The sequence below is a fragment of the Hemiscyllium ocellatum genome, chromosome 21 (assembly GCF_020745735.1).
Source record: "Hemiscyllium ocellatum isolate sHemOce1 chromosome 21, sHemOce1.pat.X.cur, whole genome shotgun sequence".
In the NCBI taxonomy this organism is placed as follows: Eukaryota; Metazoa; Chordata; class Chondrichthyes; order Orectolobiformes; family Hemiscylliidae; genus Hemiscyllium; species Hemiscyllium ocellatum.
The window spans coordinates 49450382-49467972 of NC_083421.1; the positions used below are offsets into that span (position 1 = coordinate 49450382).

At 41.4% G+C, this 17591-nt stretch overlaps 1 protein-coding gene across 5 annotated transcripts in view; it reads right to left on the bottom strand.

The window, feature by feature from the left end:
• Window positions 1-17591, bottom strand: part of garnl3 (GTPase activating Rap/RanGAP domain like 3) — a 444876-nt gene that overhangs the window by 111055 nt on the left and 316230 nt on the right. For all 5 annotated transcript variants that reach the window (XM_060841087.1, XM_060841090.1, XM_060841088.1 and 2 more), the window contains exons 12-14: window positions 12644-12752; window positions 10432-10477; window positions 3750-3856 (exon numbers count right to left, since the gene is read on the bottom strand). In XM_060841087.1, the coding sequence (XP_060697070.1) occupies window positions 3750-3856; window positions 10432-10477; window positions 12644-12752 (262 nt within the window). The remainder of the gene's footprint in view (window positions 1-3749; window positions 3857-10431; window positions 10478-12643; window positions 12753-17591) is intronic.

Below are 17591 nucleotides of genomic sequence, written 5' to 3' on the forward strand. Positions count from 1 at the left end.
AGCTGTGGGCTATGTTCTCTACAACGTGAAGGTTGAGGGGTGACCTTCTAGAAGTTTATAAAATCATGAGGGGCACGGATAGGGTGAATAGCCAAGGTCTTTTTCCTAGGGTTGGGGTGTCCAAAACTAGAGGGCATAGGTTTAGGGTGAGAGGGGAAAGAGTTGAATGGAACCTAAGGGGCAACGTTTTCATGCAGAGGGTGGTGCAAGTACGGAATGAGCTGCCAAAGGAAGTGGTGGAGGCTGGCACAACTACAGCATTTAAAAGTCAACTGGTACATGAATAGAGGGATACGGACCAAATGCTGGCAAATACAGCGAGATTAATTTTGGATAATGGCATGGACGAGTCAGACTGAAGTGTCTGTTTCCATGCTGTACATCTCTATGACTCTCAGCCATTAAACATCACTTGATGGACCTGCATTCTCTTTCAGCCATGAAATGGCCTGAGTTCCGTGTAAACTTCAAAAAGCAGCTTTTCTGAAGGAAGCTTTGAAAGGCAAAAAAAAAATCACACGAAGGGCAACGTTTTTTACAAAAAGAGTGGCTTGTGTTTGGAATGAACTTCCAGAGGAAGTGGTGGATGTGGGTACAGTTACAATATTTAAAAGATATTTGGATAAGTACATGAATAGGAAATATTTGGAGGCATATGGGCCAAACACAGGCTGGTGGGAGTAGTTTAGTTTAGGACTATGGTCAGCATGGACCAGTGGATCGAAGGGTCTGTTTTCATGCTGTATGACACTATTACAGCATTTTATACCCTATTTATGCCACCTGTATTTGAGAATAAGTTCCTAAGGTGAGCTAACAATATGTAGGAAACATGATGTCATGTTTTTTTGAATATATGAATGGATGATTCAATCTGGAAGATGCCACAAAAATGTAAACTAAGCAAAATAAGGAATAGTGTAATGGTTCAAATTTCTCTCATAATAAGCTGTATTTTACTTGTGGAAATACCGTAATTATAGAGCAGAATCAATCTTAATGTTAAAATCACTCGACAATGATTTGAAACTTACATCAATACAGCGGAGGAAATTACAAGTAGCAAAGTCCCTTCACTAATAAAATGAAGGCATGGAACTGATTCTGCCTGTGAGTACTGTTAAGCACATGATTTGGAGATGCCGGCGTTGGACTGGGGTTTACAAAGTTAAAAATCACACAACATCAGGTTATAGTCCAACAGGTTTAATGGGAAGCATGCTAGCTCCGAAAGCCAGTGTGCTTCCAATTAAACCTGTTGGACTATAACCTGGTGTGTGTGATTTTTAACTTTGTTAAGCACAAGTATGCTCAGCCTGAAATAGTTTGATGATTGTGGTGGAAAGCACTAGCACCTGGTAACAATGGGGAGGTGATGGCCTAGAGGTATTATCACTGGCCTGTTAATCCTGTGACACAGGTAACATTCTGGGGACCAACGCTTGAATCCCATCACAGCAGAGGGTGGAATTTAAATTAAGAATCTAATGATGACCATTAATTCACTGTTGGGGCAAAGCTCATCTGGTTCACTCATGTGCTTTAGGGAAGGAAACTGTCATCCTTATCTGGTCTGGCCTACATGCCCTCTGGGCCATTAGGGATGTGCAATAGATGCTGTTCTAGCCAGTGATACCCTCATTCTATGAGTGAATTTAAAAAAGGATCCCAAGCAGAAAGGAAGATTGAACACTGAAATGGGTGCTTTCAACTGGCTTGGGACCTCCTGCTCTAACCATTGTGCTGTTAATTACTTTTATCTGCATATCTTGCGTTGTTCCACAAGTATATTTATTATCCCTGGCCTGCAGGTGTACCTTGGTAGAAACATTTTGAATAAATGCTCTCATGCTGTGGGTGGAAGTTAGGGACTTTGCTTATTGTGGTGAAGAAACTAAACTAAACCAAGTGAACTGACCTCTTCAAAATGTCCACAACTTTACTTCTGTTTAGCTCTGAACAAAAGACAGCCACGGAAGAAGAAGAAACCTGCATCTTGATTCGAGTGTACTGCCCATGTCAATCAACAGTCTACATGCTGAGGGGAAATACCTATAAGGTGAACTCGACTTCTTCAATCAGTCATTGTATTACAAAGTTATGTTTATAATTTTCCATTTTTATCCTGCAGTCTGAGGTAACCTGATAACAGTACTTTTATTGAAATTGGGTTTCCTGCTACCTTTAAAGCGATTCACATTCTGTGATTCACCTTGTCCATTTTAACCTGGCGTCACTCGATATAGGGCGAAAATATAAATGGGATTCCACTGAATTATGGCATGAACAATTCCAAAACCACATGCCCCCTGAACCAATTACAATATTGGTAACATATGCTGAGGAGCTACCATAAGAAATGAAACGATGTCCGAACAGTCAGTCTCTAACTTACACACCAATCACTGAGAACCACAACGTGTATTTACGTAGCACCTTTAACACAGAATTGCTTCTTCAAGGTGCATCATACAAAGTGCTAGTGAAATGGACAAGTTTAAACAAGCTTTCTCAAATTGAAAATATCATAAAACACGTCACCCTGTGCCCTAGTTATTCAAATCAAGAAGTCTGTTTGAATAGAGACTCTGAGCAGAAGAAGACATGTTTCCTCAGTTTAGAAATGTGGCCCTAACCTCTTCTGTTTTGAGAGATCTCTGCAGTTACCAGACTCCATGGTAACCAGTTCTGCAGACTCCTCAGTAACCAGGTCTTGCAGACTCGACAGTGACCATGCCTTGAAGGCTCCACAGTAACCAGGTCTTAGAGACTTCACTGTTACCATGTCTTGCACACTCCATGGTGTCTAAGTCTTCCAGCTAAATCCATGAATCATGCTTTTGTCATGACTCTTGCCCGCTGATTGAGCCTTCATGGAATCTGTCCATTCCTGCTTCTCCAAGACATTGAGTGTCTACACTTGCAGTGAGAGGCTGCAGCTACCCAGAGTCTCTCTCATCCCTAGTCTGTCCTTAGACTAAGGTTCTCTGTGACACTGTAAGCACTTTCATTGCACTAAGATCGACATTGCACCGACCAGAGCAGTTTCTCCTGCTCCTCTTCAAGTCTCAACAACGTGTTTCTGCCTCCCTTCTGTCAGATAATCTTCATAATTTAAATCATCATCATTAGCATATTTATTTCCTATTCTACTGCATATTCCACATGAGGAATCAAACAAACTCATTCCTTCAAAGCTGTCCTTCCCAAATCTTCTTTGCATATTCATTAGTTTTTAAAGTGAGAAATCTTTGAAGCAATCCTGATCCGTGTGATATCATTCCCTACCTCACTTCCAAATGAAACAAACCAGAACTCGAGCAGGTACAGTTATGTGCCTTTCTTTCAGGAGGTTTTTCTGGGATTTCGTGGTCTTTAAATTGGAAAAGGTAAACTATGGGCAATCAAGCTGACATCCAGGTGAGCAGGTAAGTAATGAAAACCCGGGTTTGTGTAAGAGGAGTGGATTGAGAAAGATCTTCATCATCAGAGATATTATGGTTTATATGAGATCAAGCAAGCTAGGGTGGCAAGTACACCCAGGAACAACCAAGCATGACCAAAGCCCAATGATAGGAAGGTCATCCTGTGTCATAGCTTGGCTCTAATTGCCTTAGGCTTTTCAACCACTAAAATTAATTTGTATTTCTAATCATTCCCACCCCCCCCCCACCATCCACCTCATAACGGTTTCAGCACAGATCATACACTGGCACTCTGAGCATAAGCAGCAGCAGCAGCAGACTTACATTTAACTAAAACAAAGTCCCTGAACTCATGATGATCTGTAAACACTGGCGGAGAAGGGAGAGGAGGTCCAAACAGTGGGACACTTTCTTCAGAAAATATCTTAAGTCTGTAGAGAAACCGAAATCAGTAAATGTTGTTAGAATTAAGATGGAACTCATTGTTATGCTCGTGCCTTAAAATTTAGCTCGACAATGTTACATTTTCATATCATTAAATATTTTCCTCTTTTTATGGTAAAACAAATCAAATAGTTTTGACTGCCAACTGCAACACATAATAAATAGTTCGGAGTTACAGGACTAATCACAAAAGAAAAACCAATATGTTGATTATCAATCAATCCAATCTTCACACTGGTGGACAGAGAAATCTCACTGGGTGTAGGATGTCAACGTTTGATATGGAGTTATCAACTGAAGTATGAATGCATGAAGTTAAAAAATGACAAGTACATCACACTTAACAACTGATCATGAGACCATAAGATATATGAGTAGAATTAGGCCCACTGAGTCTGCTCCACCATTCAATCATGACTGATGTATTTTTCAACCCCATTCTCCTGCCTCCTCTCCATAACCCTTCCTTCTCCCCTTAATCCTTGATCCCCATATTAATCAAGAACCTATCTGTTGCTGTCTTAAATACACTCAGTGACTTCGTGTTCACAGCCTTCTGTGAGTTCCATAGGTTCACCACTCTCTGGCTGAAGAAATTCCTCCTCATCTCCATTCCAAAATGTCATTGTATCACTCTGAGGCTGTGCCCTCAGTTCCCAGTCTCTCCAACTAGTGGAACCTCTACTCCATGTCTACTCTATCCTGGCTTCTGTAATTTTCCATTTCTTTTTCTGTACTCTAATGTAACCAGCTGACAGTACTTGTATACAATGGAGTTCCCACTGCTTTTAAAGAAATTAACAAAATGTGATATAAAAATAACCGCTGATGCTGGAAATGATAAACAAAAATAAAAACAGAAATTGTTGGAAAATCTCAGCAGGTCTGTGGAGAGAAATCAAAGTTAACATTTTGGGTGCAGTGACCCTTCTTCAGAACTCACATAACATTAACGTACTGTGATATCTTGTAAGTTTCAATGCTATCCCCACTCACCCTTCTATACTCCATTGAGTACAGACCCAGAGCTCTCAACTGCTCCTTATATGATATGCCCTTCATCCTCAGGATCATTCTTGTAGACTTCCTCTGGACCACTCTCCAATGCCAGCACATCCTTCCTTAGGTATGGGTCTCAAAACTGCTCGCAATATTCTAAATGCAGTCTGACCAGAGCCTTATACAACCTCAGCTGTATATCCCTGCACTTCTATTTGAACCTCTTGAAATGAATGCTTACCTATTGCCTTCCTAACTGCCAACTGAATCTGCATGTTAACCTGAAGAGAATCATGAAGTAGGACTCCCAAGTCTCTTTGTGCTTCAGATTTCTGAAGCCTTTACCTGGTTGTAAAATCATCTCTATTCTTTCTACCAATGTGCATGACCTCACACCTTCCCACATTGTATTCCATCTGCCATTTCTTTGCTCACTATCGTTAAGCTTTCTGAGAATGTCAAGGTGATCAGCAAGATGCTATCAGGACTTCACCTTGCAGGATTTTCAATTTCTTTCTGGGATGCAATGCAGCAGCCAAGAGAAATGATTGGTAAAGTGGAGTATATAAACTCGCAACAAAGAAGATGCGACTGTGAAAAATAGCATCAGGCCTTGGGTTGTTCTCAGCACTACTGCCTGTAATTTGGAATTCCTCAAGAGTTCCTTGGGATACAGTGATGGTGTTTAGTGAGAGGGTGGGGTTCAGGAAATTACCAAAGTGGGTTTTGTGGTCTGACTTTTCCTACCCTTTTCTATACATAAGGAGATGTTTCACCTCTACTTCCTGCCTCGTGTGTGTGGTTCTGATGTGATCAGCAGTACAAGGGGGCTGCCTCCTCCCAATCCAGGAACCTGGATAATACCCACTCCTAAAAACAGGACTATTAGGAAGTGTAGACAAACCCTTCCCCTGGTGCATCAACCCTCTGTGCCCCAACATCCCATGGCTAACTTTTGAAAATAAACATTGTGAATGACCGTGCGAGTAAAGATTCAGCATTTATAACTTGATTTATTTTACAGGAACATGGGGAATATTATGATTGTTCATCTCAATGTTCTATATTTTTCCCAGGATATTCCAGAGACAAAATATTCATTATAAGGTGTAATACGACTCACACACCATGTAACATGCGACAGTTACTGGATGATTTTATGTGCACATTTACAAAATCAATAGTCCTTATGATAGATTGGGTTGTATTCAGTTACACCCTTTGATATTATTTACTGATTTGTCATTTTGGAATAGTCCTGTTGATGCATAAATCTGTAGTACTATCACATCAAGACAACAAGGAATATATTATGACATTTTGGGAAAGACTGCAACTTGTAAGCCTATATGTGTGTTAATGGATACACATCAGTCAATCTAGACTTTTCGTTAAAGCTGCTGAAGCCTGTTATTTATGTAGTTTACTGGATATCTCATTCAGTTTATTGCTGGCCATCCCAACCTACTCCCTCAAATTCAGCTGCTCTGGGTGACTATTTGGTTTGCCTAGTGATTCCACTTGCTCTACTTCAACATGCATCAAAAACAACGCATCTTTTTACTCTTCTGTATCTTTAATTGGGGACCGAAATAGGGAAAATACAGTTTTAAAAATCAAGGATCGCAGAAACTGTACATTTTAAAACGCAAGGTACCTGACACTCACTCTAAGTGCTATTTATGTGCTGTTCGTTCAAGCATTGCAGGAGGTTAGTGAAAGTGAGCAAGAGCCAGTAGCCCTGTACGAAGGGAGATTCCGCCAACAATAAGCAGCTGGGACAAAAAACAAGGTAGGATGAATAAATTAAACTGCATTTATTTCAAAGCAAGGGCCAAACAGGGAAGGCAGATGAACTCAGGGCATGGTTAGGAACATGGGACTGGGATATCATAGCAATTACAGAAACATGGCTCAGGGAAGGGCAGGACTGGCAGCTTAATGTTCCAGGATACAAATGCTGCAGGAAGGATAGAAAGGGAGGCAAGAGAGGAGGGGAAGGGGCATTTTTGGTAAGGGACAACATTACAGCTGTGCTGTGGGAGGATATTCCCGGGAATACATCCAGGGGTTGGGTGGAACTGAGAAATAAGAAAGGGATGATCACGTTATTGGGATTGTATTATAGACCCCTTAATAGTAGGAGGGAAATTGAGAAACAAACTTGTAAGGAGATCTCAGCTATCTGTAAGAATAATAGGGTGGTGATGGTAGGGCATTTTAACTTTCCAAGCATCGACTGGGACTGCCATAGTGTTAAAGGTTTAGATGGAGAGGAACTTCTTAAATGTGTACAAGACAATTTTCTGATTCAGTATGTGGATGTACCTACGAGAGAAGGTCCAAAATTTGACCTACTCTTCAGAAATAAGGGAGGGCAGGTGACTGAGGTGTCAGTGGGGGAGCACTTTGGGGCCAGCGACCATAATTATATTTGTTTTAAAAAAGTGATGGAAAAGGATAGACCAGGTCTAAAAGTTGAAGTTGTAAATTGGAGAAAGGCCAATTTTGACGGTTTTAGGCAAGAACTTTCAAAAGCTGATTAGAGGCAGATGTTTGCTGGTAAAGGGACGGCTGGAAAATGGGAAGCCTTCAGAAATGAGATAACAAGAATCCAGAGAAAGTATATTCCTGTCAGGGTGAAAGGGAAGGCTGGTAGGTATAGGGAATGCTGGATAACTAAAGAAATTGAGGGTTTGGTTAAGAAATAGAAGGAAGCATATGTCAGGTACAGACAGGATAGATCAAGTGAATCCTTAGCAGAGTATAAAGGAAGCAGGAGTATACTTAAGAGGGAAATCATGAGGGCAAAAAGGGGACATGAGATAGCTTTGGCAAATAGAATTAAGGAGAATCCAAAGGATTTTTACAAATATATTAAGGACAAAAGGGTTCCTAGGGAGAGAATAGGGCCCATCAAAGATCAGCAAGGCAGCCTTTGTGTGGAGCCGCAGAAAATGGGGGAGATACTAAATGAATATTTTGCATCAGTGTTTACTGTGGAAAAAGATATGGAAGATATAGACTGTAGGGAAATAGATGGTGACATCTTGCAAAATATCCAGATTACAGAGGAGGAAGTGCTGGATGTCTTGAAATGGTTAAAAGTGAATAAATCCCCAGGACCTGATCAGGTGTACCTGAGAACTCTGTGGGAAGCTAGAGAAGTGATTGCTGGGCCTCTTGCTGAGATATTTGTATCATTGATAAGCATAGGTGAGGTGCCGGAAGACTAGAGGTTGGCAAACGTGGTGCCACTGTTTAAGAAGGGTGGTAAAGCCAGGGAACTATAGACCAGTGAGCCTGATCTCGGTGGTGGGCAAGTAGTTGGAGGGAATCCTGAGGGACAGGATGTACATGTATTTGGAAAGGCAAGGACTGATTAGGGATAGTCAACATGGCTTTGTACATGGGAAATCATGTCTCACAAACTTGACTGAGTTTTTTGAAGAAGTAATAAAGAAGATTAATGAGGGCAGAGCAGTAGATGTGATCTATATGGAGTTCAGTAAGGCGTTCGACAAGGTTCCCCATGGGAGACTGATTAACAAGGTTAGATCTCATGGAATACAGGGAGAACTAGCTATTTGGATACAGAACTGGCTCAAAGGTAGAAAACAGAGGGTGGTGGTGGAGGGTTGTTTTTCAGACTGGAGGCCTGTGAGTGCCACAAGGATCGGTGCTGGGTCCTCTACTTTTTGTCACTTACATAAATGATTTGGATGCGAGCATAAGAGGTACAGTTAGTAAGTTTGCAGATGACACCAAAATTGGAGGTGTAGTGGACAGCAAAGAGGGCTACCTCAGATTACAACAGGATCTGGACCAGATGGGCCAATGGGCTGAGAATTGGCAGTTGGAGTTTAATTCAGATAAACGCAACAAATGCATTTTGGGAAAGCAAATCTTAGCAGGACTTATACACTTAATGGTAAGGTCCTAGGGAGTGTTGCTGAACAAAGAGACCTTGGAGTGCAGGTTCATAGCTCCTTGAAAGTGGAGTTGCAGGCAGATAGGATAGTGAAGGCGGCGTTTGGTATGCTTTCCTTTATTGGTCAGAGTATTGAGTACAGGAGTTGGGAGGTCATGTTGCGGCTGTACAAGATATTGGTTAGGCCACTGTTGGAATATTGCATGCAATTCTGGTCTCCTTCCTATCGGAAAGATGTTGTGAAACTTGGAAGGGTTCAGAAAAGACTTACAAGGATGTTGCCAGGGTTGGAAGATTTGAGCTACAGGGAGAGGCTGTACAGGCTGTGGCTATTTTCCCTGGTGCTTCAGAGGCTGAGGGGTGACCTTATAGAGGTTTACAAAATTATGAGGGGCATGGATAGGGTAAATAGATGGGGTCGGGGAGTCCAGAATTAGAGGGCATAGGTTTAGGGTGAGAGGGTAAAGATATAAAAGGGACCTAAATGGCAACTTTTTCATGCAGATGGTGGTACGTGTATGGAATGAGCTGTCAGAGGAAGTGGTGGAGGCTGGTACAATTGCAACATTTAAGAGGCATTTGGATGGGTATATGAATAGGAAGGGTTTGGCGGGATATGGGCTAGGCGCTGGCAGGTGGGACTAGATTGGGTTGGGATATCTGGTCAGCATGGATGGGTTGGACCGAAGGGTCTGTTTCCGTGCTGTACATCTCAATGACTCTATGATTGGTTTGTGGAGTGACGACCAGTTGTCGATGACGAAGCCTTGTGCCAGCCACTGACTTTCCGATTGGTTCTTGGGTAGCTGGACAGCCTGTGCATGTGAAGGCTTGGTCAGGAAGCCATCAGACTTGCTTTTCTCTGCACTAAAGAAACATCTTGAGCCTGAAGAAAGGCTTGTCTTTCTCCTCATCAGTTGCTGTGAGATGTAGTTTTAAACCTGTAAGTATGAAGCAGTCACCCTGTTCCTCCAAACAACCAGTGTAAGTATCTGGAGAAACTGGTCTCCTGAAGCCGTAAGAATCATCTCAGAAATTCCTGTAGACAAGAATCATTGAACTGCTTCTCAGTCTTTCCCTCAACCCATTACACTCTTTTCTTGTGTCTTTCAGTATGTGTTTGTAGGGTTTTATATAAGTTGAAGGCATATATTGACTGTTCACAATTATTTACCTGAAGCTAGAATCTATTGATTTCCACAGATCTATCAATCCTCGCCTTAAAAACATTCAATGAGGTCGAATCAACTGCTTCACTGGGCAGGGAATTCCATAAATTCACAACCTTTGGGTGAAGGAGTTCCTCCTCAACTCAGTCTGAAATCTGCTCCCCCTTATTTTGAGACCATACCCCTCAGTTGTAGTTTCACTCGTCAGTGGAAACAATCTCCCTGTTTCTATCTTGCCTATTTGCTTCATAATTTTATATGTTTCTATAAGGTTCCCCACCGCCATCATTTTTTTAAATCCCTGAAATAGCTGGGGTTGGTTCCCAATGAGCTCCACCATTGAGGCATGACAAGTGATACTGCACCCTCCCTGACATCCAGCATTATTGTTGTGACCCCTTTTCCCTTCTGTTCCCTTAAAATAGAACATAACAAACACAAAGGATGGTAGAGTTTGACTTACCGATAGCTATCGTTTTGCTTGTTATATCGGACTAAGGCAAATATATCTGTGGCATAGGCTAAAGAACAAAGCACATTTTCGACCATCAATAACACATCGTTCTAGTTGGTTTGCTGGTCTTTCAGCGAATTGGTGGTATATCAACAAGAATCACAGACAATAATTCAAAGCTTATTTCACTTAAATTGGTGCAGATTGCATTGATGCAGATATAATTTGACTATCAATAAAACCATCTGTGCCCCACTCTAAATTCTCAATTCAAGGTATTGACAGGAGAAATATTTTTGGTTTAATGTGTTTAACTTTGCAATTTTATTTTAAGTGACACTTTAAAACAAAAGTTAATTAACACAACAGCGAAATACAAAAAGCACTATGTATTGACAATTTTTGAGAAGATCTGTAGCTCAGGTTGATGATAAGTATGTAACTCAGCAAGCTAACTTACATACTTAGCACTATGTATTTTTAATAAAATTATGTTCTGAATCAAGTGGGTAAGAGGTCATTTAAAAGGATTATGATTTAAAAATAAAACAGTGTTATGATATTACACAGTGCTGGTGTCTTCAATGGCAAATTATGATTGTGAACAAATGATTCCCTGTCACCCATGACCAATGTTGAATGAATGGTCTTAACATCAGGGAGATTGCTAATTAATTCATTCATTCCATTGCTTTTTATGTTTACTCTTTAATTAGATATGATTTGGAGGTGCCATTATTGGACAGGGTTAGACAAAGTTAGAAATAACACAGCACCAGGTTATAGTCCAACAGGTCTATTTGGAAGCACTAGCTTTCAGAGCGCTGCTCCTTCTTCAGGTAGTTGTGGAGAATTAGCGTTTGAATTCAGGAATATCTGGATTATACCAAGCGAGAGAAGAAGATTTGTACCACTGCTTCCCAGATTCACCTTTCAGTTTCTCTCCTTAAACTGCTGTGTTCTGCTGCCACTTTGCAGTGCATTTCCTGTATTGTATTACTCTGAGTTCACACTGCATTAGAGGGGAGACATAAAAGGTAATGGAAAACCAACTCTAAAAGTTTTGGTAAGTCTACAGTAAGTGCAGTTGACAGCTGTGCACGATTAAATTTGTTGCACACGCTGTGTGCAATGGTCCTCAATGCTGCAGCTGCAGGATAAGGTTATCGTGGGATGGAAACAAGGAAACACAGTAAAGGCTACAATGTCAGATGTGGCAGGAAACAATGTAGAAGAGTGTAGGAGGAAACTTGTTGGAAGATGGAGGTGATGGTTTTTCAGGCCACACAGAGGCAGGCCAATGAAAGCTGGCTTTGCCAGTGACGCCCATATCCCAGGAAGGAATTTTAAAATAATTCTGTTGCTGATCCTATGTAGGTTATATTGAAAAAGGCAGTTTTAACCAGAAATATACTGGAAAGCGCATGTTAAAAAGAGCAAAGGTTATGGTAGCAATCCATTACCACTCAAACAGACACAAATATATCTTAACATTTCAGCTTCTGATTAAACATCAATCCCTCAATCCCATAAAAAGAAATCCGGAAACTACATATAATTAAAATGGGAGATGGGACAATGGGTAATGGGCTTACAAACTGAGTGGGGTAATGCTCTTTATTTATCAGAGCAGGTGAGGGGGTTCTTGCAGAGATCCAACTACTGCATTTTCACACCATACATATTAACTTCATATTTCCAGGATTCAATGAGATTTATTGAAAAGCTATTGAGTTAATCTAAGGGTGGGTTTGGTGACATTATCAGCGATGATTAAACTGAGGAACCACACAAACAGTCAGGAACATCCCAATTGGCCATGTCATGTGTGACCTCAGACTATGCTAAAACCTTGGAGTTGAGAAACATGTATACAATGTTCATGTACATTATAATGAAACCGATTTGGATTCATGAGCTGCTGTTTTTGCCGAGACTGGGTCATTTGTGCACCCAGCGTACAAACCTAATTCCCAAACTTGAAAATCGTCAGCCATTCCAAAGCGCGATGCAAATTGAACGCAAAATAAAATAACACCACGAACAAAGCGTTTCAGAAAATAGGCTTAAAAGTGAGGTCTCCAATAACAAACAGGACATAGTTTAGTGGAAGGATGTTGGAATGAAGGAGACAAAAATGTAAAAGGAGCATGAGTCTTTTCAGTAAAGCCTTTCAGGCTCTGTCAAGTAGGCAGAGTGAAAACACAAGGGAAGAGGATACGTGTGAAGTGAGAACGAATCATAGACGGTTTGAAGGATGGGGACGATTCCTCTCCTTCTTGAAATACAATGGTTACAATGTCATTCCCAATATGGCGTTTCCTTTCCACCTGCAAAGCAAAGAGAACAGATGTCATCCTTCAACAAAACAAAGAACTGTGGATGCTGGAGATCTGAAACAAAGAAATGCAGACATTGCTGGTGAAACCCAGCAGGTCTGGGAGCAGCTGTGATCAGAAAGCAAACATTAACTTTTCCATTCCAGTGACCCTTCTGAAGGAGTTTCTCCAACAATTTCTGCTTTCGTTTCTTTCAGGGGTCATCCTTTGGACCGCTTAGCATGACTCACTGTTGAAACTTTCTCTTCTTTACAAACCTTGATTTGTCTAACATACCCATTTTTACCAAATCGAAACACTAGAATGATTTGAGTTCTCTGATGGTTTCCTTGCTGAAATAAACATCTGAAACATCTGGCAATGTCCATATCCAACTATTTTAATTGACATTACACAACTTACCTGCTGAGTTAATATTTAGTCAGCTCTGTAAAGGTTATAGCTCCATAACACCTGGAACCAGAGATGAGGCTTAATTACTTTAAGCCCCAAGGACACTAGGCTCCTGCTCCAATGCATTTGTGAACTAAAAAAAACTTGGGCAGATTAATACAGCATCCGCTCATAACTATACTTGGAAAAAACATTGCAATTTATTCCCATCAGCTCCAATCTATAACCCATTAGCTCCAATGTATGACAAACTAACAGCAGCATTGAGCAAAGTCATGTTAATTCAGGGAACCTAAAATCCACATCAATTCCTCGCAAGGAATTAAGGGATATGAGGAGAGTGTGGGTAAGTGGCGTTGAAATGCCCGTCATCTGTGACTGAATGGTGGAGTGGACTCGATGGACCGAATGGCCTTACTTCCACTCCTATTTCTTATTGTCTTGTGGTCTTAATTTTGATTGGGGACACTTTTACTGGGGGAATGCTACCAGACCCTCAGATTTGGAGGCAGGATTTTAGGGGAGCAAGGGAAAGGGAATGGTAGATGAGCAAATTTAAGATTGCAGACATTGGGACATATCTATGTTATTTCGTGATGGTTGAATTTAAGAAAAATGTCTGGGTTCTTCCTGGCTAAAAGAGCCCATTAAACTGGCTCAGGCCAAGGTCCTTAGAAAGAAAGTGAGGATTGAAGATGCTGGAGAGTCAGAGTCAAAATGTGTGGTGCTGGAAAAGCACTGCAGGTCAGGCAGCATCCGAAGAGCAGGAGAATGAACATTTCAGGCTTGGAGGCCACAGTTTCTGACCACCTTCCCAGGTTCAGTGGCCATGTTTGCATCAGGGTACCCTTGGAAAGGGAGCACACAGTGTGCACCAACAACCTTTACATCTTTAGACAGAGGTCTGCACCATGGTCTCGGGCGTGTATTTGCTCTAGTCCAACTGCATTTTAAGTTAGTCCCATCGCTCTCTTCCTGTCCTCCCTATTGTTCTGCTATTGTTGGCCCGTCCCCAGTAGGCGGTGAGTGTAAGTTGTTCCTTGTTCCAATTTATTGACTGGGGAATTTGGTGGGGAATTTGGTGGGGAATATACAAAACCAAAAGTCCAGGTTCTGTCCCATTGGAGGAATTGGTTTCAGAACAATGAAATGGCCCAGAAAGGAAAGATGGAAATTGGGTGTTTGTGCTAAAGGGTGGTACGTGTGTGGAATGAGCTGCCAGAGGATGTGATGGAGGCAACATTTACAACATTTAAAAGGCATCTGGATGGGTATATGAATAGGAAGGGTTTGGACGGATATGGGCCGGGTGCTGGCAGGTGGGACTAGATTGGGTTGGGATAACAGGTCGACATGGATGGGTTGAACCAAAAGGTCTGTTTCCGTGCTGTACATCTTTATGACTCTACAATTCTATATGGTATTGGATTTTAAACAGTTCCTGCCTTCTGTGAAGACCATATATGTGTATTTTTGAAATAAACTTGACAAGAACAGTTTTAAAACCAATGAGTGTGGAAGGAATTGCTGCACTTTTATAAACAACACGCATTGTAAGTGGTGTTTACGCTGTTGATTTGTTCAAGCAATCAAAGAGACTGTTTGTGGATGAGCCAGCACCAGGGTGTGTGTATAAAAGGTGGTTCAGCCAGCAATCAACTGCTGATCGGTTTGTGGAGTTGTGACCAGGTGTAGATGCCAAACAGTTCAGCCAACAAAAGGTATCTGGTTAGCTGAACAGCTTGTGGGTGTGAACGATGTTGGCAGACTGACTTTTGACTGCTGCAAGGGCTAGAAGGTGTATGTATTTCTCTCCAGTAAAATACTTAAAGTACGAAGAGAGCCAGTTCATTTTCCTTCATTTGCTGTAAGACACGGTCATTAATGATTTGGAAACGCTGGTGTTGGAGTGTACAAAGTTAAAAATCACACAACACCAGGTTATAGTCCAACAGGTTTAATTGGAGGCACACTAGCTTTCGGAGTGTCACTCCTTTATCCACAATCACCTGATGAAGTAGCGTCGCTCCAAAAGCTAGTGTGCTAACAATTAAACCTGTTGGACTATAACCTGGTGTTGTGTGATTTTTTAACTTTGTACGGTCATTAATGAGTAACTGAGAGGCTTTGCAATTCGTGTACTAATTGCTGGTGCCTGCTGTGAAAAGTGAAAATAGAGAAAAGGCATCAATGAACAGAAAAGGCTAGCATGCAAAGGGATCAGTGAGATCAGCCTTGACCACACTGAATGGAGGAGCAAGCATGGGGACTGAATTGCCCACTTCTGGTCTTTGCTCTTCTATTCTTATCTCAGCAAACTCTGCACACCGGTGCCACTGAAATGCTTCCTCAGACAGCTTTCTCTTCCATTCATAACATTCATGTTTTTTCTTTGTCTGTATGTAAGAGGCAGAAGAATTTATAAGGAGATTAGAATTCCAACTCATAGTTATATGTTGAGCTGTTGTAACAAACAGCTGTTCTTGCTAAGTACAGAAACCTGGCCTATGGTTTCTTTTTAACCTGGGGTTATGTTCTTTGATAAAATGTTTAACTTTTGTGATAGCTCCAGGAAGATTTCCAGCGCATTACCCCAGTGAGACATGACACTCCTCACACTTCAAAGTTTGTGAGAAGATTTGTAGCTCGGGTGCTCGTTGTTGTGGTTCCGTTCGCTGAGCTGGGAGTTTTTGTTGCAAACGTTTCGTCCCCTTTCTAGGTGACATCCTCAGTGCTTGGGAGCCTCCTGTGAAGCGCTTCTGTCATGTTTCAACTGAACCACAACAACAAGCACCCGAGCTACAAATCTCCTCCCAAACTTTGAACACCTACGGGCGAGAGATGCTGAAACATGACAGAAGCGCTTCACAGGAGGCTCCCAAGCACTGAGGATGTCACCTAGACAGGGGACGAAAAGTTTGCAACAAAAACTCCCAGCTCAGCGAACAGAACCACAACAACTCCTCACACTGCTCACCACCTCAAATTGAATGGTGATCCTGGAGTTAGATTGTTCATCGAGTGACTTCCAGAGGGTGAATGAGAGGGTGCATTGCTACTGCAAATGGGACGGGGACTCGGAAATGGTCCTGATGGTCAAACACTTTCTTAGGCCTGAAATTTGTGCCAACAGTGACTGTTTTAGTGAAAGTCAAAATGCAACAGCACAAGAGATTTCAGGAAATAATGGGAGTGCCTAAGGGATGCCACTAATCACTAAGACCCTAACCTCCCAGAATTGCAGCGCCATAGCATTAACATTCATCACAGCAAGTTTCAGAAGGTTGCAAGGGGCGGGAGGAGATGGACAGAGAAAGGCTAGAAAGAGGTGGAAACAGAAACAGGAGTGTGGAGTGGTGAGAGGGAGATTGCAAAAGAGGGGAGGAGGAAGCCTGCAAAAAAGAGACAACAGTTTTAAACCTGTCTGTAAAGAAATTTTCAGTTAACTGGGTGCTGGGAGAACTTGAAATGAAAATGGATTTGGTAGTTTAAGGATGCACAAATTCAGAAACTATGAATGAGGAATAATGTAGTGGATGCCACTGTAATGAATGTCAATTATTAAATTTAAATTTAAAGGATAAATTTAAAGGAAAAACAAAGCCCTGGTTAAAAGGTTCCAGCATTGTTAACATTAAGTACATAGATTAATTGTGATCTTACTAGACTAAGGAAGTCATGGTTTGGGAGATGGAATTTTTGACGTAGAAGAGCATGTAACTTATTTTAAAAAAACACTTCTATTGTTAACTTAAGCCTATTGTCTTATGCCAATTTAAATAATGGCTGTGTCTATGGAATTAACAATTTCCTTGAGTGTTAAAGCTTTAAATTAATAATTAATAAAGGATTGATAACAGGATGTACATGTATTTGGAAAAGCAAGGACTGATTAGGGACATGGCTTTATGCATGGGAAATCATGTCTCACAAGCTTGATTGAGTTTTTTGAAGAAGTAACAAAGAGGATTGATGAGGGCAGAGCAGTAGACGTGATCTATATGGACTTAAGTAAGGCATTCAACAAGATTCCCCATGGGAGACTGGTTAACAAGTTTGCATCTCATGGAATACAGGGAGAACTAGCCATTTGGATACAGAACTGGCTCAAAGGTAGAAGACAGAGGGTGGTGGCGGAGGGTTGTTTTTCAGACTGGAGACCTATGACCAATGGAGTGCCACAAAATTCGGGGCTGGGTCCACTACTTCTCGTCATTTATATAAATGATTTGGATGAGAACATAAGAGGTACAGTTAGTAAGTTTGCAGATGACACCAAAATTGGAGGAGTGGTGGACAGCGAAAAAGATTACCTCAGATTACAACAGGATCTGGACCAGATGGGCCAATGGGCTGAGAAGTGGGAAATGGAGTTTAATTCAGATAAATGCTAGGTGTTGCATTTTGGGAAAGCAAATTTTAGCAGGACTTATACAC